Source organism: Orcinus orca, chromosome 3, assembly GCF_937001465.1.
Source record: "Orcinus orca chromosome 3, mOrcOrc1.1, whole genome shotgun sequence".
In the NCBI taxonomy this organism is placed as follows: domain Eukaryota; kingdom Metazoa; phylum Chordata; class Mammalia; order Artiodactyla; family Delphinidae; genus Orcinus; species Orcinus orca.
The window spans coordinates 5,775,262-5,796,587 of NC_064561.1; the positions used below are offsets into that span (position 1 = coordinate 5,775,262).

At 52.5% G+C, this 21,326-nt stretch overlaps 2 protein-coding genes across 9 annotated transcripts in view; both read left to right on the top strand.

Moving 5' to 3' along the window:
- The window catches only part of STXBP2 (syntaxin binding protein 2), a 98,449-nt gene extending 85,593 nt beyond the window's left edge, over nt 1-12,856 (top strand). Inside the window, exon 17 of the mRNA XM_049708353.1 lies at nt 12,295-12,856. Within this exon, the coding sequence (XP_049564310.1) occupies nt 12,295-12,510 (216 nt within the window). The 3' untranslated portion in view covers nt 12,511-12,856. The remainder of the gene's footprint in view (nt 1-12,294) is intronic.
- EVI5L (ecotropic viral integration site 5 like) overlaps nt 8,880-21,326 on the top strand; it is a 29,662-nt gene continuing 17,215 nt past the window's right edge. For 6 of the 8 annotated variants that reach the window (XM_049708345.1, XM_049708348.1, XM_033400970.2 and 3 more), the window contains exons 1-2: nt 8,880-9,062; nt 20,262-20,445. In XM_049708345.1, the coding sequence (XP_049564302.1) occupies nt 20,309-20,445 (137 nt within the window). In that variant the 5' untranslated portion in view covers nt 8,880-9,062; nt 20,262-20,308. The remainder of the gene's footprint in view (nt 9,063-20,261; nt 20,446-21,326) is intronic. The other 2 variants (XM_049708346.1, XM_033400971.2) reach the window with 2 other exon arrangements.

The following is a 21,326-nucleotide window of genomic DNA, read 5'->3' on the forward strand; positions in this document are numbered from 1 at the left end:
GCATGCTGCCCTTCCTCCTTCTCTCAAGATTTTACCTATTCTTGAGAGTGACTTCACAGTCCTCTGGGTTTGCTCATTTCCTCACCTTGAGCCTTAGCCCCTCCTAGGCACTGCTGCCCTCCAGAGCCCCAGGAAGGAAGGTGTGCCCCATCACACATTCTGCCCTGCAGTAAAGGGTCCTGGGTCAGCTGTTGCTCCAGCCTCATAGACTCCATTCCTGGTGATGTGGATGAGTTGTGCCTCACGTCTTGGAGCAGGAAGACTTCCAGGAACAGAGGCATGCTTCATCCATCTTTGTGGAAAAACCTCTAGGTGTCACCACACTTCTTAGAAAAGGGCTGTTCTCACTCCTGCCTTCACCCCTCCCAAAACCACCAATGGCAGTATCTACTTTTCCTTTGAGAACAGCAGCAGACCCATTACTGTCTTGGCCTCACCCTTGATAAAGGTGGCCACTCCCCACTTCCTGCTTGAACCCCGCTTTCCTGGGACTCCCCTGATGGATTCACCTGCTGGGTCTCCTCCTTCCTCCCAGCCCGCTATTCCTCCATCTCCTTCCTCTTCTTTTGCCTGACCTTGCAATTTGCCTGTCATTTATGAACCTTTGCAATCCAAATCCCCTTCTGCTGTTGGAAGGACAAGAAAGGAAGAGAACCAGGGATGGACTGATTGTCCAATTTCTCCAGGATTGCAGCCAGCCTGAGGCTGCAGAGGGCAGCAAAGTCAGAGGGAGACACCGAGACCAGAACTGAGTGAGAAACCACCCAAGATCTAATAGGTCAAAAGTGAAAGCCCAAAGTGGTTATAAATACCAAATGGCCACAAGCTAGGGTATAGGGAGACAAGGGTGAGGCTATAAAACAATCTTGTTCTGATGTTGTTTTAGGTACTAGATCTTGAATTACTTTCCTTTCTAGTGTCTTGTATGATATTTAGTCTGCTCAGGTTTTTGTTTGTTTGTTGGTTGGTTGTTTATTTAGTCTGCGCTGGGTCTTTTTTTTATATAAATTTATTTATTTTATTTTTGACTCTGTTAGGTCTTCATTTCTGCGTACAGGCTTTCTCCAGTTGCGGTGAGCAGGGGCTACTCTTCATTGCAGTGCGCGGGCTTCTCATTTCGGTGGCTTCTCTTGTTGTGGAGCACAGGCTCTAGGCGTGCGGGTTTCAGTAGTTATGGCACGCAGGCTCAGTAGTTGTGGCGCATGGGCTTAGTTGCTCCGTGGCATGTGGGATCTTCCCGGATCAGGGCTCGAACCCGTGTCCCCTGCATTAGCAGGCATATTCTTAAACACTGCGCCACCAGGGAAGCCCCTGCGCTGGGTCTTAGTTGCAGCGTGCTGGATCTTTTAATTGCAGCATGCAGACTCTTAGTTGCAGCACGCATGCAGGATCTAGTTCCCCGACCAAGGATCGAACACGGGTCCCCTGCGTGGGGAGCACGGAGTCTTACCCACTGGACTTCCGTGGAAGCCCCAGTTGGCTCGGATTTCAAGCTTCTTCTTGGGCCCCTTTGGATATCTTGTATCACTCTGTGATCTATCTCCAAATTGCTCACTGATTTGTTTGTTTCACCTCTGGCTCCCCTACATAGAAGTTATCTGTTTCTATATAACAAATTGCTACAAACTGAATGGATTAAAACAACACACATTTGTTATCCCAGGTTTTTGCAGGTCAGGAATCTAGCCATGACTTAGTGGATACTTTGCCTGGGATGCCTCTTGAGGCTGCAATTAGGGGGATGGCCAGGAGGACTAGGGTTTCATCTGAAAGTTGGATAGGGGAAGGATTCACTTCTGACCTCACTCATGCGGGTTTGGGTCAGATTTGTTTCCTGTGGGATGTTGGACTGAGTCTCAGTTCCTAGCTATCTGTTGGTCAAAGGATGCCTTTAGTTATTTACCACATGAGTTTCTCCAACAAGGCAACTTCATCAAAGCCAGCAAGGATGAGAGTGCCAGCAAGACAGGAGTCAGAATCTTTTGTAACCTAGTTTCCGAATTGGCATTTCTTCATGATGAGATATTCTACTGGAAGTAATTAGAAGCAAATTATTCTTTAGTAGAGGATTACACAAGGCCATGAATACCAAGAGGTAGGGACCATTTTAGAAACGGCTTACCATATCCCACCAGACTATAATTCTGTTAGTGCTGGGACCCTTTTGTTCACGTTAACTATCATGTCTCCAGTGTTTTCAAGTGAATGGCATATAGTAGATGCTCAACTAATATCTGTAAAATGAGAGACTAAATGGAGTAAGCTGTATAGTCTAAGAGTAGAATAGCTAAGGAGTGCTTCAACATTTCTTTTATTATGTTCACGGGTTGTTGAAACTAATCAAGGAGCAGTGGGATGGGTGGAATTGTCATGGCAGGTAAAACCAAGGGCAGTGGACTGTAGGGTGAACACAGACAGGGAGAAGTCATTGAACTACAGAAGCCATGGGTCTTCTCATTTACATCACCTTGCAGGGCTCCAGGAAGTGATCAGCAGATATTAGGCTTGGTGAGTGCTATGTACCTGCCAAGATGTATCAGTTAGCATTTGCTGCATAACAAACTTCCCCTCTCCAAAAATTAATGATTCAAAATAAAAACTAGGGCTTCCCTGGTGGTGCAGTGGTTGAGAGTCCGCCTGGTGATGCAGGGGACACGGGTTCATGCCCCGGTTCGGGAAGATCCCACATGCCGTGGAGCAGCTGGGCCCGTGAGCCATCGCCACTGAGCCTGCGCGTCCGGAGCCTGTGCTCCGCAACAGGAGAGGCCACAACAGTAAGAGGCCCACGTACCACAAAATAAATAAATAAAAAGAAAAGCTATTTAGTTCATAATTGTGTGGTTCAGAAATTTGAGTCTGGCTCTGTTGGAAAGTTCTGCTGAGCACAGGTGAGCTCATTCATGAATCTGTGGTCAGCTGGTGGGTCGATTAAGTCTGGCTACTTAGCCAGTGCAGTTTTACAAGATAAGTGAAAATACTTTGACAATGCTCGCATCAAGAGAGGAGGTCTTGATCCCCCTGAATCTGGGTGGGCTTGGACTGCTTCAACGAATAGAGTATAGCAGAAACAATATTATATGAGCTCCAACACTAGATCATAAAAGACCATGCAAGCTGCTTCCTTGTTTGCTGGAAGACTCACTCCCAGAGACTTGAGACGTCATGTAAGGAGTCCAACTACCCTGAAGCTGCCATGTTAGAGATGCCATGTGGAGGGACTACATGGAGACACCCTGAGACTACAGAAAAAAAGAGGGATTTTCCCCCCAAAAGACCCCAATCATTTGAGTGATCCAGCCCAGAAACCAGACATGTGAATAGAAATGCCAGCTCCCAGCCACTCTAGGCACCCCCCAGCCCTTCAAGTCTTCTCAGCTTAAGTCCTAGATGCCATGGAGCAGAACAAGCCATCCTGTTGTGCCCTGTCCAGGCTCCTGACCCACAGAACCCATGAATATATTTTAAATGGTTGCTATTTTATGTTACACAGCAATAGAAAATGGGAACAGATGGACTTACTCATGGCTGGAGGTTGATTGGTTGGTGACTGAGTCACGTGCCTCTCATCACCCAGGTTACTGGGCTAAATGGCAGGGTAGGCAGCTCTCTCATCAACCCCCAACAGAAACATCAAAAAACAAGCAGAAACTGTCATAACCAAATTTCTCAACAGTCAAAGGTTTATAGCAACCCTACCCAGTAAAGAGTTTAAGGTATGATCGCAATGGTGCTCAAAGAACTAAGGAGGAAAATGGATGAACAGAGTGAGAAGTTAGGCTTTTTTTTTTTTTTTTAAGCTGTGCCACACAGCTTACAGGATCTTAGTTCCCTGACCAGGGATTGAACCTGAGCCTTCAGCAGTGAAAGCGCAGAGTCCTAACCACTGGACTGCCAGGGAATTCCCAGAAGTTAGGCATTAAAAAAACAAAAGTTGGAAAATATAAAGAAAAAACAAAGAGAGCTGAAGAGTACAATAACTGAAATTAAAAATACACTTGAGGGGCCTTCCCTGGTGGCGCAGTGGTTGAGAGTCCGCCTGCCAATGCAGGGGACACGGGTTCGTGCCCCGGTCCAGGAAGATCCCACATGCCGCGGAGCGGCTGGGCCCGTGAGCCATGGCCACTGAGCCTGCACGTCCGGAGCCTGTGCTCCGCAACGTGAGAGGCCACAACAGTGAGAGGCCCACGTACCGCAAAAAAAAAAAAAAAAAAAATACACTTGAGGGACTTCCCTGGTGGTCCAAGGGTTAAGACTCCGCACTCCTAATGCAGGGGGTCGGGGTTCGATCTCTGGTCATGGAACTAGATCCCATATGCCACAACCAAAAGATCCTGCACACCGCAACGAAGATCCTGCGTGCCGCAAATAAGACCCAGGGCAGCCAAATAAATAAATATTTTTTTAAATACACTTGAAGGAATCAACAGTAGATTAGACGATACAGAAGAATGGATCAGTGAACTGGAAGAAAGAATAGCGGAAATCACTCAAGCTGAACAGAAAAAAAGAAGAAAGAATTTTTAAAAATGAGGACAGTTTAAGAGACCTCTGGAACAACATCAAGCATGATGACATTCACATTATAGGGGTCCCAGAAGGAGATGAGAGAGAGAGAAAGGGGCGGAGAACATATTCGAAGACATAATAGCTGAAAACTTCCCTAACCTGGGAAAGGAAACAAACATCCAGGTCCAGGAATCACAGAGAGTCCCAATCAGGATCAACCCAAAGAGGACCATAACAAGACATGTTGTAATTAAGATGGCAAAGATTAAAGATAAAGGGAGAATATTAAAAGCAGCAATAGAAAAGCAAGACGTTATGTACAAGAGAACTCCCATAAGGCTATCAGCTGACTCTTCAGCAGAAACTCTGCAGGTCAGAAGAGAGTGGCATGATATATTTTAAGCGATGAAATGGAAAAACCTACAACCAAGAATACTCTACCCGGCAAGGTTCTCATTCACATTTGAAGGACAGATCAAAAGTTTTACAGACAAGCAAAACTAAAAAGACTTCAGCACCACCAAACCAGCTTTACAAGAAATGTTAAAGGGACTTCTCTAAGCAGAAAAGACCATAACTAAAACTGTGAAATTATGAAAGGAAAAATCTCATTGTTAAAGGCAAATATACAGTAAAGGTAGTAGATCAACCATTTAGAAAGCTAGTAGGGGGTTTCCCTGGTGGCGCAGTGGTTAAGAATCCGCCTGCCAATGCAGGGGACACGGGTTCAAGCCCTGGCCCGGGAAGATCCCACATGCCGCGGAGAAACTAAGCTGGTGCACCGCAAAAAAAAAAAAAAAAAGGCAAATGTTAGGGTTCTATATATTTTACCACAATTAAAAATTCTCCAAAAAAAAAAAAAAAAAAGAGCAGAAGCTGCTAAGCCTCTTAAGATCTGGGCTCAGAACTAGCCCAGCATCACTTCTGATGCATTTTGTTGGTCAGAATAAGTGATAAAGCCAGCTCAAATTCAAGTGATGGGGAAACAGACTCTACTTCTTTATAGGAGGAGCTACATATATTGTCCCCTTTTTCGCTCTTTATAAGACAGTATCAAGTCTGAGACCATATTAGTCAATATTCCCAACAAACAAATTTTGAGTCCAAAGCTTAGTCCAGAAAAAAAATTTTGATTGTGCGAAAACTTATCTGCTAAATACTGAGAAGAGTCTTTTAATAAATTTAAATATGCAAAATCTGACTCTGAAGAAATGACAACCACCCCCCCAAAAAAAAATCACAGAGGTAGAATTGACAGCTGGTAAAAACTGGACAAAAAGAGTCCAATTAATGAATCAAATGTTTACTGCAAAAATCACATGGAAAAAAAATGTTCCTGATAAAAATGATTTCAATCAAGTAAAAATGAACACCGAAAAAAAATTGGGAACGGTTTAAGTGCACTGAATAGCAAAGTGATCCAGCAATCTAATTGGCTAGATTCAGCTTAGGATTCAAAAGTCTTTTCCAACAGAAATGTGTTGGATTTTTTTTTCCCACTGTGCTTATAAAAATGGAATCAAAGCATCCCCAGAATAAAACCATCCTTTGTGTGAATACGGCAGAGTAAGGATGAGAGGGTCAGATGCCCTGTGCATCTTCCTAGTGTTTAACTTTATTCCCCAGACACCAGATGCCACTTATCTCCTAGGCAAGGTCCCAGAAACGATCTGGTCATGAGCTCTATCTGGGTGGCCTTGGACCCCACCCAGGTTTGTGCCTCTGCAGACCCCTCTGTCCCCCACCTCCTGTACCAGTCCAGGTTCTCCTGTTCCTTGGAAGTTGTGGGTCACACCAAACTGTTCTTTTCTGAAGGCAAACTCCAAGATTTGTCCTTTATGACGGCTCCTCACTCCTCCGCATGAGGGACCATGGGCAGCCAGCTCAGAGATTGTCCTTTGGTGACTACTTGACCCTCACCACATCCTGGTGTCACTCTTGCCCTCCTGACTTACCCTGCATCCTATCTCTAACATGCCCATAGGGGTCCTCCCCCCACCTCCCAAGTCCACCCAGGAATCAGAGGACAATGTCTAAGATTCTCTTCAGCTTCATACTCTGCAAATCCAAGGTCACCTTGGATTTGTCAAGGACTATGAAATGGCCAGCACATAAGCTTTAAAAGAAGGAAGGCAAATAGGGACTTCCCTGGCGGTCCAGTGGTTAAGACTCCACCCTTCCGCTGCAATAGGGCATGGGTTCTATCCCTGGCCTGGGAACTAAGATCCCACCAAAAAAAAAAAAAAGGGAGGGGGAGGCAAAGATATGCTTTTCTTTTCTTTTTTTTTGGCCCTGCGGCACGTGGGATCTTAGTTCCCCAACCAGGAATGGAACCTGGGCCCTCGGCAGTGAAAGCATGGAGTCCTAACCACTGGACAGCCAGGGAATCAAAGTTATGTTCTTTTTTATATATATATAATTTCATTTTTTTATTTTTGGCTGCATTGGGTCTTTGTTGCTGTGCGTGGGCTTTCTCTAGTTGCGGCGAGCAGGGGCTACTCTTCCTTACGGTGCACGTGCTTCTCATTGCAGTGGCTTCTCTAGTTGCAGAGCATGGGCTTTAGGCACGTGGGCTTCAGTAGTTGTGGCACACAGGCTTAGTTGCTCCGCGGCATGTGGGATCTTCCCGGACCAGGGCTCAAACCCATGTCCCCTGCACTGACAGGCAGATTCTTAACCACTGCGCCACCAGGAAAGTCACAAAGATACGTTCTTTTTTAAAGAATGGGGTATGGGGGTATATGGGCGTGTGGGGGAGAAGGAATTCATTATAACTATTTTTACCACAGAGTTTTTAGAAATACGCTTGGAAGCTTTTCTTAACAGTTCCAAAATTTTAATAGATGCAATGTACAATAGATAGTAAGAGAGAGGGAAGACACAGAGAAGGAGTATAGACAGCGGCAGAAAGGGTGTAGACAGATTCAGAGTAGAGACAGAGACAAAGAAAGAACAGACACAGGCAAAATGTAGATGGGACAGCGTGTAGACAGAGGCGGAGACGGATGGACAGGGGCAGAAAGCGTGGCTGTATGGCATTCACCACTCCCAAAACCAGAAGGAGCCCCCTACCTACTATTTAGAAGGTGGAGATCTCAAACCTCAGAAGGTCCTGACACTCCCCACTCTGGGTGCCAGCCTTCCCCGTTTCCATTTCTGTCTCTCCATTTTGAACTTACGATGTCACCCACTCTTCTGTGACAGGGTCCTTCCCTGCCCCACTCCCCTCCAGGGCCCACCCCTGCATCTTGGGGCGGAAACTTGTCCTTTTCTCTAAGTCTTGCCCCCTATCCATAACTGCCTCTACATCTCCCTCCCCAGCCTGAGCGATACCCCCACCCTTCCCTTCCCTGTTAATAACCTTGGGCCCGCCATTCATTCACTCATCAAACATTTATAAGCAGTTCCCATGTGCTGGGCCCCTGCTCAGCAATGCCGGGGAACCCCTGACCTAGGCCCTGCCTTCCCCCGCCCCCATCTATTTAGGAGGGGTGGGGGATGGGAGGGCCATGTAAGCAGTGATAACAGCGTGCTCTTGAGTTTGATGGGGGAACATAAGACACTGTCAGCCTCAGACAAGATACCTAACCCGGCCTAGACTAGAGAATGCGACAGGCCTGAGTCTCCGGTGTGACACCCCGACCACCCAAAGCCCCGCCCTCAGCACAGAGCCGGGCTCAGAGAAGATGTGGTTCCGCAGCCTAAGGGATTTCTGGCAACGCCCCTTCTCAGACCCAACCCATTAGCCTCTACCTGATCTGCCCCCGCCCCATCACTGATCTAGGCCACGCCCTTCTCAGCCCCTCCCGTACTTCATTCACTCCACCAGGCCTCAAGCCCCACCGCCCGGGAGGCTAACCTCACATGATCTCGTTGGCCAGAGAGCGTCACTTCACCGCCCTCCTTCAGTGTCATTGGCTCTCTAGGTGTCAATCTTCTTTATAGAGGCCCAAGAGTTACCATGGCCGAGGTTTGAGGGGCAGATAATAATGGCCGTCCCAGGAAGTCTCGTTATTGGGCAAAAAGCCCGGCTCTGGGCGGGGCTTAGAGCCAAACGCTGGCCTGCCTCTGCCTGGGGTTCCTCAGGGACGCAGCCTTCCCTCAGAGACACACCCCCTCTCTCCTTCCTATTGGTCCTTCCAAGTGTTGATCAACAGGATTCCACATTCCGATAGGCAAAACACCCCGTCCTTCACTGCTTCCCTAATTTCAATTCGCTTCTCTCCTTAAAGGCGGCAACCTTCTGGCCGTAGCCAGGGCCCTCGCCCTCCTTACGGAGTGACCATGGATTGGCCAGACACCCCGTCACTCCTGGCCAGTGGGCGGAGCCATAGCGCCTGGGGGCGGTGAATTGGCTGACTGGGCCTCGGGGGCGGGGCAGCGGCTCCTGTCAGCGGGTGAAATGGCAGCGACAGAGCCGGCGGCGGCCGCGGTCCCGGGGGGCGGCTGAGGGGGCCGGGCCGGGCTGCGGGGCGAGCGACGCGGCGGGGCCCGGGACGGCGGCGCGGCCCGGGACGGCGAGGCTCGGCATGGCTATGGCAGCGCGCTCTTCGCAGGTAGGTAGGCGGTGCGGGCCGGGCCTCCCGGGCGCCTTCTCAGGCCCGCGACTCCGCGCTGCGGCCCACGGGGGCCGGGCAAGACTGGGACTCGGGCCCCCTCGCCCCGGACCCCGCGCCGGGAGCCCTCGGCACTCCCAGCACGGACCCTGGCCGTCAGCCTCGGGCCCTGGCCCCTGCCCATCCTCGTTCCGACGCTTCCCGACCCCTCAGGGCCCCTCCCACGACTCCTCCGGGCGCCCTCCGCCCCCACGCCGCCCCCTCCCCGGGAGGGCCCCTCAGGCCCGTGACCCCCGCTCACCCTCTTTACTGACCCTCAGGACCCCTTCCCGGACCCTTCAGGGCTCCCCCAGTCCCCACCCCGCAGACCTGGCCCCTACGAGCGCCCCCGCAAGCCCAGGACCTCCGCCCTCTCTCTGTCCCGATCCCTCAAGACCCCTTTCATCTGTAGACCCCTTGCCACACCATCCCTCCCCTCACTTCACATCCTATCTCTGGGCCCAGACCTGCCCCCGCCCCCAAGGATACCCGTCTTAGAGCCATACCCCTCCCTTCTGACCGCACAGGACCCCTCCCCAGCCTCTGTAAATCCGGATTCCTGCCCGCAGGCCTCACCTCAGCCTGCTGGGCCATCTCCCACCCCCAGCAGCCCCATGCCCAAGGGCACCCCTGAAAGCCACTCCTCAGGGTCATCATCGTACACACTCCCTCATCCTGACCCGTCTTGATCCCTACTTCCTGAAAATCCACCCTCACCTCATGCTCAGGACCTCCCAACAGATGTTCTGAACCCCACTCCTCACCTAAGGGACACCCACCTCTGTGAGGGCCCCACTCACACGCACACACACACACACACACACACACACACACACACACCCGGGAGGCAACAGAGCAAAACCCATGAACCCCCAACAACTCATACTGATAGACACCCTGGGCCCCTCACACACATTCAGGAGCCCTTCACACACACGCACGGACAGACACTTGGATCCCCAGCACACGCAGAAAAACTTAAGACCTCCAACACAGGGCCAGGCAGTTGGGACCTGCCCACGTCAGCGCGCGCGCGCGCACACACACACACACACACACACACACACACACACACACACACACACACACACACACACACACACACACACACACGGCTCCTCAGCACTTTGGCACCCCTCCTTGGAATTCACCTGCCCAGGTCCTCCTGGAGGCCCCCGCAGCTCCCATCTCAGGCAGAGACTCAGAGACATGAGCTACCTGCCCGGCCCCAGGCAGCCAGCCTTCCCATCCACACCAGCCTCCCTGAGCCTGTGCCCCTATTGGGGCCCTGGAGGTGGCGGGGTGACCCAGAATCTCCCAGCACCCCTGTGGACACCTGCCCCAGGCCTCTTCCCCTTTATTCATCTCCCTCGCTTTACCCTTCTTCAAAGGGAAGGATGCTCCCTCTCTCGCCTACACCAGTCTCCCCAAAAGAACCACTGGCTGCCCCCTGATTTCTGCCACCCCTGGCAGAGGGGTAGGGGTACCGCCTGCTCCTGGCCCTGGTCCTGAAGCCTGACCAGACTGGTAGGACCAGCATCCTGACCCCACCACGCCCGCTGGCCTCAGATGGCAGGAGCAGCCCCTGACAGCCCCGAGAACTCTTTCACCCACGACCGGCATGTCATGCCAAAATGAAACAGCTTCCTTCGATCCTGGCATTTGAGACCCAGTGGGGCTGGGTTTGGGCCTGCCAGAAGCAGACAGCTCTTTGTTAAGGAATATTTTCAGAAGGGAAAAATGTGCTGAAGAGGCTCGGGTGGAACACGAGTGAGGAGTCGGCTTGGTTTTTTTCCCCTCAGCCGGGCTGGGATGGATCTGGGGGACCCATGTCATCGTGTCTTTCCAGGTGTACTGGCTCTTCCCGCCCTACAGCCCACATCCTCGGGTCCAACCTGTGTGTTCCCTTGGGCTTCTGTGGTCGACTGCAGGTGGTTTGGTTTGACTGCAGGTTGGGATGAGGCAAGTCAAAGAGGAGGGCAGATCACAGAACTGGCGAGACAGGGCAGCCAGGACCGCAGGGACTGCGAAGGAGCCCCAGGTCCTGCCTGAGGGGAATCCAGATCAGGCCGGTGCTGCCTGTCTGACATAAGCACGCCTGGAAAGCCCCAGAGGAGCAAGCCCAGGCTTCCTTGTGGATATTTACCAGCGGATTCTGGATGGCTCTGGGGAGAAGCACATCTAGGCTTGGGGCCTCGACTTACCCATCTAGAAAATGGGGAGAGAAATCCCGAAACCAGGACTTTGTACTGCAGGGGAGCCAGAGGGGTTAGGATGTGGCCCTGAACGTCCCCTGGGCACCAGGTGGAAGGGGTCAGTGGGGTCCAGGAGGGCAGTTGCCCACCTGTGGGTGCTGGCAGAGTCACTGGGCATCCTGGGCCCCTGGTTGGAATTAGCTGATGCCTCAGTGGATAATGGCTGTCTTTCCATGGCTGAGCCAGTTTACATCAGGGCTAAGAGACAGTTGGTTGTGGGATTTGTGGCCCCACAGGGACCTCCCAGGGGGGCAGAGGGCAGTCGGGTGCCTGCTTGCTGGCAGTGCCCACACCCCACGTAGACCTCTGACGCTGGGCAGGGAGAGGTTTGTTCTGCCCACGTGCTGAAGGGAGGACTGAACGAGGAGACTTCTGAAGGTCACGAGGCACACAGGAAACAAACTCCACGGCCTCCCCAGGGGGGACTTTGTGCAGATGCAGTGGGCTCAGAAGCCTCCCCGGGATACACTGTGGACTCCTTAGGAAAACACGGGAAGGTTCCCGGGAAGGGCTGGTGAAAGACATCAGTGCCCTTTACCCTAGACTGGGGGGCGGGGGCCGGGTCTTTGTGCATGTGCTTTTGATGGGTGCAGGGGGAACGGAGGATTGTGCTCTAGTTTCCTCTTGCAGAATATGGGTGCTGGTTGTTCCGGATGAGGCCTCCACCACGTACTGGGAATCGAGTCAGGGGCTGGGGTGTGAAGGAACGTCAGGGGTGGCTCCTGCCCTGCATCTAAAGACCCTCTCCACGTCAGCAGGCAAGAGCTGAAACCAGGAACGCACACTGATCAGGCCGTGCTGCGCACCAGGCCCTGTATCAAGCCCCATTGATATACTATCTCATTTAATCCCCCCAAACCACCCGGAGGAACCAGCATTCCAGCCCGTGCCCGTACCATCCCATCCTGTGTGGAAGCAGGAGACAGATTAACGGACAGCATGCTGTGGAGCAGAGAAAAGGGCCCGGTGCATCCCCGGGGCATCAGGGAAGGTGGAGCAGAGATGATATACGAGTTGGGAGAGGAGCTCTCTGGGCAGGCATGGCACGGAGGGGTGTTCCAGGCAGCCTAAGTGCTTGGAAGAGGCCCAGGCGGCAGGAGCAAGCATGGTGCACGCAGGGAAGCGTGCCTTGTTTGGTGGGTTTCATCCTGTAGGCCTTCGTGTCCCAAATGCCATCCAAGGGGCACACACCATGGGACACTCCCTGGTCAAAGGGACCAGTATTTGAGGGCTTCCCTGGTGGCGCAGTGGTTGAGAGTCTGCCTGCCGATGTAGGGGACACGGGTTCGTGCCCCGGTCCAGGAGGATCCCACATGCCCGGAGCGGCTGGGCCTGTGAGCCATGGCCGCTGAGCCTGCGCGTCCGGAGCCTGTGCTCCGCAACGGGAGAGGCCACGACAGTGAGAGGCCCGCATACCGCAAAAAAAAAAAAAAAAGGGACCAGTATTTGGAATTGAACTTGGAAAGGCAGCAAACCACCCCACCCCACCCCTCCCCGCCCAGGGACGTCTGCTGCACACATGTTCTAGAAGCCAAACAGAGGGCAAGAGGGAGGTTACCTAGGAGAACTAACAACTCACCGGGGCTGGGGAAGAGATTGATCCCTTCCAGGGAAATTTCAAGAGCCCCACTGGCACTTTTCTTTCATTTCTCAGTGCACCGTGATGTGTTTGTGAGATTGTTCTTTGTTGTTGTTGTTGTTTTTTATCTTTTGGCCACGCCACGTGGCCTGTGGGATCTTAGTTCCCCAATCGAGGACGGAACCCGTGCCCCCTGCATTGGAAGCATGGAGTCTTAACCACTGGACCGCCAGGGAAGTCCCTGTGAGATTGTTTCATTGAGGGCTATCTCCCAGCTCAAGAGTCCCACGAGGGCAGGGCACGTCTCTGTCTGTTCATGGTTGAGTCCTAGGCGAGAACAGGGCACGTAGCAGATGCTCAGTAGACACTTGGTTGATTTTAGGAGCTGACAGCCCTCCCTACTCACCCACTTCTGAAAGAGGGCCTGGATCTCTTCTGTAGAAAGAGGTCAGATCCATCTGCTTGGAGAGCCCCCAAAGGCGGGGCCAACCCACCTCACCCTGGGCCCTGGCCCAGCCAGCCTTTGCAGCAGGAAAGATACCATCTTGGCTTTGAAGAGCCGAGATCCTTTACAAGATGCCACTTCTCTTATCCACCTGTCCCTGGAAGGCTTATGAGGGCTTTAAATTGTTTCCTTTGTCATTCTCAGGGAAACTGAAATATAGAGAAATCAGGGATTTGCCAGGAAGGAACCTGTGATGGTGGCAGAAAGTAGCTGCTGACATGCAAGGTAGTAAACTTTTTTTTTTAGGTCAGAAGGGATTCCACAGGTCCTAAGGGATTCCACAGGTCCTTCCACAGCTGATTTTAGCCTGAAGGTACTTGCTGCTGCTGCTGTTACTACCAATAACAATGATTTTAGTTTTATTGCGTTTAATATTTAAACAGGGCCGCCACATAAGGGGTGGGCCTGCTGAGGAGGGGAAGTTTGTTTATTCAGTCCACAAATACCAGATGCCTAATGGTACACTAGACTCTGGGGATCCACTAGTGGGCTAGCCAGCCCCTGCCCTCAGGGAACTTTCCACCCAGGGGGAGATAAATATCATGGGCCAGCTCCTGAACTAAGTACTTGACAGGCTTTAGCTCATCTACTCCTCCCAACAAAACCTGTGAGGTCGGTACTATCATCAGCCCTGTTTTCAGATGTGGAAACTGAGACAAAGCACATTGTACCCAGATCAGAAAGATAGAAAAGTAGGTGAGGAGGGATTTGAACCCAGGCTGCTGGCCCTGAAGTCCTCCCGGGAGGCCAAGAGATCTGGGATCATTTATCCACACATACAGCCATGGAGGAAGGTACATGGATGTGGAAACATCACGAGTGGCACGGAGGAGCGGCTAGAACTGGGGACAAGAGGAGGGCCGGCAGTGACTGCTGAATTGCAGCAGCCGTTCTTGTTACCTGAGGGGCAGCTCGCCCATCAAATGCCCACCCCATGGCCAAGGAAAAGACCCGGAGACGTCAGGCCGTCTCCCCAGGAGTCGGGGTGGTCTGAGTGGCCCAGCTGATAGTCTGTCTGGGCAGATGGGGTCACGTGGCATCTTTCAAACCTTCAGATTTAGAAATGACTCTGGGTCCCCATAATCATTAGAGGTAGAGGATCAGAAGCTGGGCTGGTAGGGGGTGGGGTATGGAGGCGGGGTAGGTAGGAAAGCAAAATTAAAGGAGTCTTGGGGTCTTCTGCCTGCCTCTGAAAGATGGCACACACATACTCACTCACTCTCCCTGTTGAAAAAGAGTAAGTCATTTACTGAGCGCTCACTGCATTCGGTGTTTTACATAGGTTGTTTCTAAAGTCATTGAATGCAGAGTGACAGCTCAGCTGATCAACTTGGGGCAAAGGCTCTGGAGTCAGAAATCCAAGTGCAGGGAATTCCCTGATGGTCCAGTGGTTAGGACTCTGCACTTTCACTGCTGAGGGCGCGGGTTCAGTCCCTGGTCGGGGAACTAAGATCCCGCAAGCCGCTCAGTGAAAATAAAATGAAATGATTTTTTAAAAATACTTTGGTCAGTACTTAAAGAAAAAAAGAAAGAGAAAAGAAATCCAAATGCAAACCTTTCTTCCTCTACGGCCTCGTCAGGAGACCCAGTGAGCAACTCTCTACTCGCTAGGGCACCTCTCACATGTTATAAAACTGTCCTTTACTTTTCTGTCTACCCTGGTACAGAATCTTTTTTTTTTTTAATTTTAAAAATAGACTTTAGTTTTCAAAACAGTTTTAGCTTTACAGAAAAATTGAGAAGATCAGGACTTCCGTGGTGGCGCAGTGGTTAAGAATCTGCCTGCCAGTGTAGGGGACACAGGTTCAAGCCTTGGTCCAGGAAGATCCCACATGCCACAGAGCAACTAAGCCTATGCTCCACAACTACTGAGCCTGCGTTCTAGAGCCTGCGAGCCACAACTACTGAGCCTGCGTGCCAAGAACCTGGTCTCTGCAGCAAGAAAAGCCACCCCAATGAGAAGCCTGCACACTGCCATGAAGGGTAGCCCCCGCTCGCCGCAACTAAAGAAAGCCTACGCGCAGCAACGAAGACCCAATGCAGCCAAAAATAAATAAATAAATAGATGTAATCTCTCATCATTTCTTAAAAAAAAAAGAAAAATTGAGAAGATAGTACAAAACATTCCCACAGACCCCACACTCACAGCCAGTTTCCCCATATTAGTAACATCATCTGGTAAGTTTGTTATAATTAATGGACCAATATTGATACATTATTATTAACTAAAGTCCATACTTTATGCAGATCTCCTTAGTTTTTCCCTAATTTCCTTTTTCTTTCCCAGGGCCCCTTCCTGGATCCCGTAGGACATTTTGTCAAGTCTCCTGAGGCTCCTCTTATCTGGGACAGTTTTCTTAGGCTTTCCTTGTTTTTGATGACTGACAGTTTTGAGGAGGACTAGTCAGGGACTTTCTAAAGTGTCTCCTAATCTGGATTGGTCACATGTTTTTCTCATAGTCTTGGGGAGAAAGGCCCAGAGATGAAGTGCCCTTCTCAGGTCAGCGTATCAAGTGCACATGCTCTCGACATGACTTATCACTGATGGTGTTGACGTTGATCACCTGGCTGAGCAGCACAGGGGTTTTTCTCTTCCTTCATCCAGCAGACATTGATTGAGCACCTACTATTGGCCAGATGCTGCATTAGGGACTTGGAGTAGAAAATTAAGAAGATAGGCCTTTGCCCCCAGAAGGTTCATGACCCAGTCGGGCAGGCAGGTGTGTATGGTAGGAATTGCCATAGAATGTGCCTTGGGCTGGGGTATAGGGTTAGGTATTTTTGGGGAGAGGGGAGAAAAGTGAGCCAGAACCCTGGAGGTGGTCGGGGGCAGGGTGGTTTGCCAGGAAAGAGTTCACTGAAAAAAATCAGTTTCCTTCTTTTTGATGGTTGAATACCATTCCATTGTCTGGATGGACCACATTTCATTTATCCATTCATCCATCGACGTCTGGGTTGCTTCCACTTTCTGTCTATTGTGAATCGTGCTGCTGTGAACCATCATGTACAGGTGGGACTTCCCTGCAGGTCCAGTGGTTAAGACTCCATGCTTCCAATGCAGGGCGCGCTGGTTCTATCCCTGGTTGAGGAACTAAGATCCCACGTGCCGTGTGGCCCGGCCAGGAAAAGAATTAAAAAAAGAATTGTGTACAGGTTTTCCTGTGAATGTACGTTTTCCATTCTCTCAGGTAGATAACCTAGAAGCGGAATTGCTGGGTCATATTGGCAATTCTTTGTCTACCTTTTTGAGGAACTGCCAGACTGTTTTCCACTCTACCTCATCTTTTATTCCATGCGTTTCTCTCAATCTGTAATAGAAAGCACAGGTGATCATCTCTTGGTCTCTGCCCGCCCCCCACCCCTGTATGCTCTGGGCGTGCAGGGGCTGCTTCTGTCTTTGCCCAGCAGTGTTCAGCCCTCATCATGGTGCCCAGGACCTGACTGGCACTAAGGAAATACCGGTGGGTGGGCAGGCAGGTTCTATTCCTCCAATATTTCTCAACTCTCAGGTTGTACCAGGCTCAGTGCAGGTCGCAGAAGTAGCAGGGACCCAGACAGTCGTGATTCCTACCCCAGTGGTGGATCTGATTGAGCCATTCTGGAGCCAGCTGGCAATCTTGGCTGGTGCTCAGGAGAAAGGAAAAGCTGCGGACGAGGGTGTCACAATCACCGACATGTATCTGGTCATTTAAGTCCTGAAAGTGAACTCACCGAGGGCATGAAGGGATAAGGACCAAAGCAGGGCCTGTGGAGGAAGGGGTGCCAGGCTGGGCCGAGGCAGGAGGAGCCTCAGGACCCTGGCCTCTTGGAAACTAGATGGGAGAGTACTTCAAGAGGGAGGAAGCATGACTGGCAGTGTCCAAACGCCCCTGCGAGGGAGAGGAAAAGGGAGGTGGAGGGTCCCCAGCATCTGGACCTTTCTGCCCCCCGACCCCACCCCCAGCTCACCGGCAGTCTTCTCCCACCCCTCTGGCTTGACTGAGCTTCCGAAGCCATGGGCCACCTTATAAGGGCGTGGCGGGCGGTGGTGCCAGCAGGGACGGCATTAGGTGGCCCACTGCCCACTCCGCAGGAGCCAGGAACCCCCTTCGGGTGGCTGCAGTGAAGCAGAAACAAAGGGCATTCAAATGGGGCCGTTGAGAGGCTGGGACCCCAGACCTGGAGGGCCTGTGTGTGGATCTCAGAGGCCAGTGGCCCCTCAGCACTTGAGGGGACCTGGCTTGTCTCTGCGTCTCTGTGCCCATCCAGCAAGGGTAGGGCGGCCGCGTGCCCTGGGAGATGGGGGCTCATTCGCCTCGTTCCACTCCACATCCCTGTCCTTAGAACAGTACCTGGCCCTCAGATGACCCCCAGTAAGCGCCAGGGAAGGAGGGACTGAGGCAGTAAGAGTCCGGGCGCTCTGGAGAAGGGACAGGGCTGCTCACAGAGCTAGGAGGGCAGTGAGCCCATGTCCATCCGTATGTACTCGGTTCCAGGCGTGGCGAGACCTGGTCAGTGCAGGAAGCGTGCGTGTGTGTGTGTACATGTGCACGTATGGTCAAAGGGGTGTGTGGGTGTGAAATAGTGTGTGATTGTGTATCTGAGCGCGTAGGTCTGCGCCTGTGTGTGAGTGTATGTCAGAGCGTGTGTGCATGTGCACGCAAGACTGTGTGTGAGGTGGTTTGTGAGTGTGAATGTATCTGAGTGTGTGGGGTGTGAGGTTGTGGGTAAGTGTGTGTGTGTGGATGTATCTGAGTGTGTGGGGTGTGAGGTTGTGGGTAAGTGTGAGTGTGTGAGTGTGAAGGAGTATGTGTCTCTGTGCGTGCATCAGGAGGATGACTTCTGGGGCTGCGCAGCATTTAGAGAGTATGGGGATGAGTCAAGAGAAAGTTCCTGAGGGACCAGAAGCTTCTGCCTCTCAGACTGCAAATTTAAGCCCTGGGTATTGAATACATTTTATTTCTTGTATGAAATACACATTAATTTGTGATAAGTATCTGAGCAAACTCTGCTAGTGGATTGCCCTAGTAGTTTCTTTTAATCGGAAACCCAGAGCTGAACCATTCTCTTGGGCTCTTTGCAAGCCAGGGTTGGGGTTGGCGGGGGAAGGCAATGTGCTTCTGAGGCTGGGGTCCCCTGGGCTCAGCACAGAGACAGTGGACCCCAGCCCCAGCCCTGGCCACGTGTGGTCTTTGTCTCTGAGGCCCCCACTACTCCCCAAATCCACCTGTGCTTATGGGGCTCCAATCCTCGCCTCCACCACCTACTCCCCTCTCCCAGCTCTGAAGTTGGGAAACCCACGCAGCCTTCCCAGCCCCTCCCTGCCCAGAGAGATCCTTCCAAGTCAGCACTCCTTGTCCATGGCCCGTCTCCGCCCCAGACCAGCCACAGACTTTGCGGGACGCCCCAGAGTGGCCCCCACTGTCCCTCTCTCAGGAATGATTAACTCCTGGCTTGGTGGCACACCGTGGCTTGGTCTTTGGGGCAGGTTGTCCCTGGCCAGCTGGGCAACAGGAGGAAAAGGTCTTCTGCTTCTGATGGGAGCCATCGTCTAGAGTTTGTACCACTCACCAAAAGCTAGAGCCCTCAGTGCCTGACAAACTCGGGGGCCCTCAGGGGCCAGAAGCAGAACCAGTAGCCTTGGGGAGCCACAGAGTCCTGGGGTGGGAGGGTTATGAGCCCCCCATGAGGTGAAAGAAAAATGGTGCCCCCTGCCCCTTGACAGGGGAGCACAAGGGAAGGAGACTAGAATCAAGTGCATGGCCAGGATCAAGTCCAGCTGACCTGTGGACCCTCAGGTGCTGGTTGGGGGCTGAGCTTGGGCTGTGGGAAGGTGCTCAGTGACCTGAGGGTGCCAGGCAGGTGCAAAATGGGCTGCTTTTGTCCTGTGACTGTCCTCCTGCTGCCTGGAGACCAGATGCCCCCTCTCCAGGAACTGGGCGAGGGCCCCTCTGTGGCTGAGCTGTCAGAGCCAGGTCAGGTGAGGTCCAAGGAGAGCCACACTTCAGACGCTGTTCCATTTGAGACCAGAGCCTTTGCTTTCGGCACAGTGCTGAGCTGGAGCCAGTGTCCCTGAGGCTCCCAGGAGGGTGGGGCTGGACCATCCCCAGGAGGAGTAGGAGAGATGGGCCGGCACCCACCTGGCACATGACAGGCCAAGAGCAGGATACTGATCAGAGCCTGTAGCTCTCACTCTGACGCCATCAGAGCACAGATTCCTAGCACTTTGACATGTCCCTGGCTTCCCAGCCCAAGGGGAGTTGACTCTTCTGGCCATTGGCAGCACCAGACAATTAACAGTAGAGAATAATTGCTTCTGGCTGTGCCAGCAGCCCACTTTGGTTGATGAGACAGGGAAGGTCAGATGCTGAGGCAGGGCTCCCAGGACAGGCCACAGCTGGGGACAGGGACCAAAGCTGTCAGGAACAGCCACCAAAGCAGGGGCATCGGCACCCCCAAGGTTGCAGCAGGGACCCTGAGTGTGACGGGGAGCCTTGGCCCCTGGCCCTGCTGAAGACTCAAGGGTGTCAGCTGAGACTTGGTGTTCATGCGCAGGGACAGCAGGACAGCTCAGGCGCTGGCCGTTGCCCTCCTGATTCCATCCAGGCGCTGGACTACAAAGGCAGGGATCCCAGTAGCCAGCCCCCGGGGCAGAAGGAGCCGGCCAGGCCGTCAGCTAGACTGGGGTGCATGGGGATGAGGAGTGACCAAGTGGACAGACCAGAGGTGGGAAGCCCGGGGCGAGGAGATGTCTCTGGGTGGCCAGCAGGCTCACTGGTCCAGAGCCGGCAGGACAGGGTGGGCACCCTGCCCAAAGCTGACCACACGTTTCTGGTCCCCAGACAGAGCTGTGACCTGGCCCTGCTCGCAGCTGAGGAGCCTGCCCACCATGGCGAGCCCCACTCTGAGCCCCGACTCCTCGTCCCAGGAGGCCCTGTCGGCCCCCACCTGCTCCCCCACCTCTGACTCCGAGAACCTAAGCCCCGATGAGCTAGAGCTACTGGCCAAACTCGAAGAGCAGAACAGGTGAGTTGGGACCTGAGGGAAAGGGAGAGGCCCCAGGGGTATAGCCTGGGCCCCAAACAGAAGTTGCTGGTGCCACCTCACACTCAGAGCTAGACCTGGCCCTGGGCCAAGTGACCGCTCCAACAGAGGCTTGACAAGGATGTTTGCCGTCACCTCCCACCAGACGGTTCTCCCATTCAGATGAGGAGGCCACAGTATCAGGGGGCCCAGTGGACCTGGCCTTCACTTCTCTAGCCTTTGTTGAAGGGAAGAGTAAATCCTCTGACTCTGGCGTTGGCCCTTCCCACTTCTCCTCTGGCCCACCCCCTGTTTTAAAGTGTAGGTTTTATTATTATGCCAGTATGGCGAGGCCAGCAGATCAGGAGATGACTGCCATTAAAAAGACAGTTTGGGGAATTCCCTGGTGGTGGTCCAGTGGTTAAGACTCCATGCTTCCACTGCAGGGGGCACGGGTTTGATCCCTGGTCAGGGAACTAAGATCCCACATGGCGCGTGGCATGGCCAAAAAAAAAAAAAAAAAAAAAAAAACCCACAGTTTGTTACGCACAGATTCCAAGAGGAGGGGCACAACACACCATGTACCATGCAGGGCCACCTGGGGAAGCACCAGGGTCAGTCAGAAGGCAGAGGGAATGAGAAAAATGTGGGCAAGAGCCTTTATTGTGGTTTCTGCCAGAAGGAATGGTGAGGCAATGTAATCAGGCTTAGGACTGGCTAGTCTGAATACCTTCAGCAAGCTGGGGGCATAGGGGCTGGGCCTATTTGTCTAGTACCCGGCCCTGGGGTGATTAGGGCAGAGGGATAGTGGCCCTGAGTGCAAGAGCCTAACAGAGGTGGGTGGTTTGTGGGTTCTGGGTTGGTTGGTTTGCATATGAAAAAAG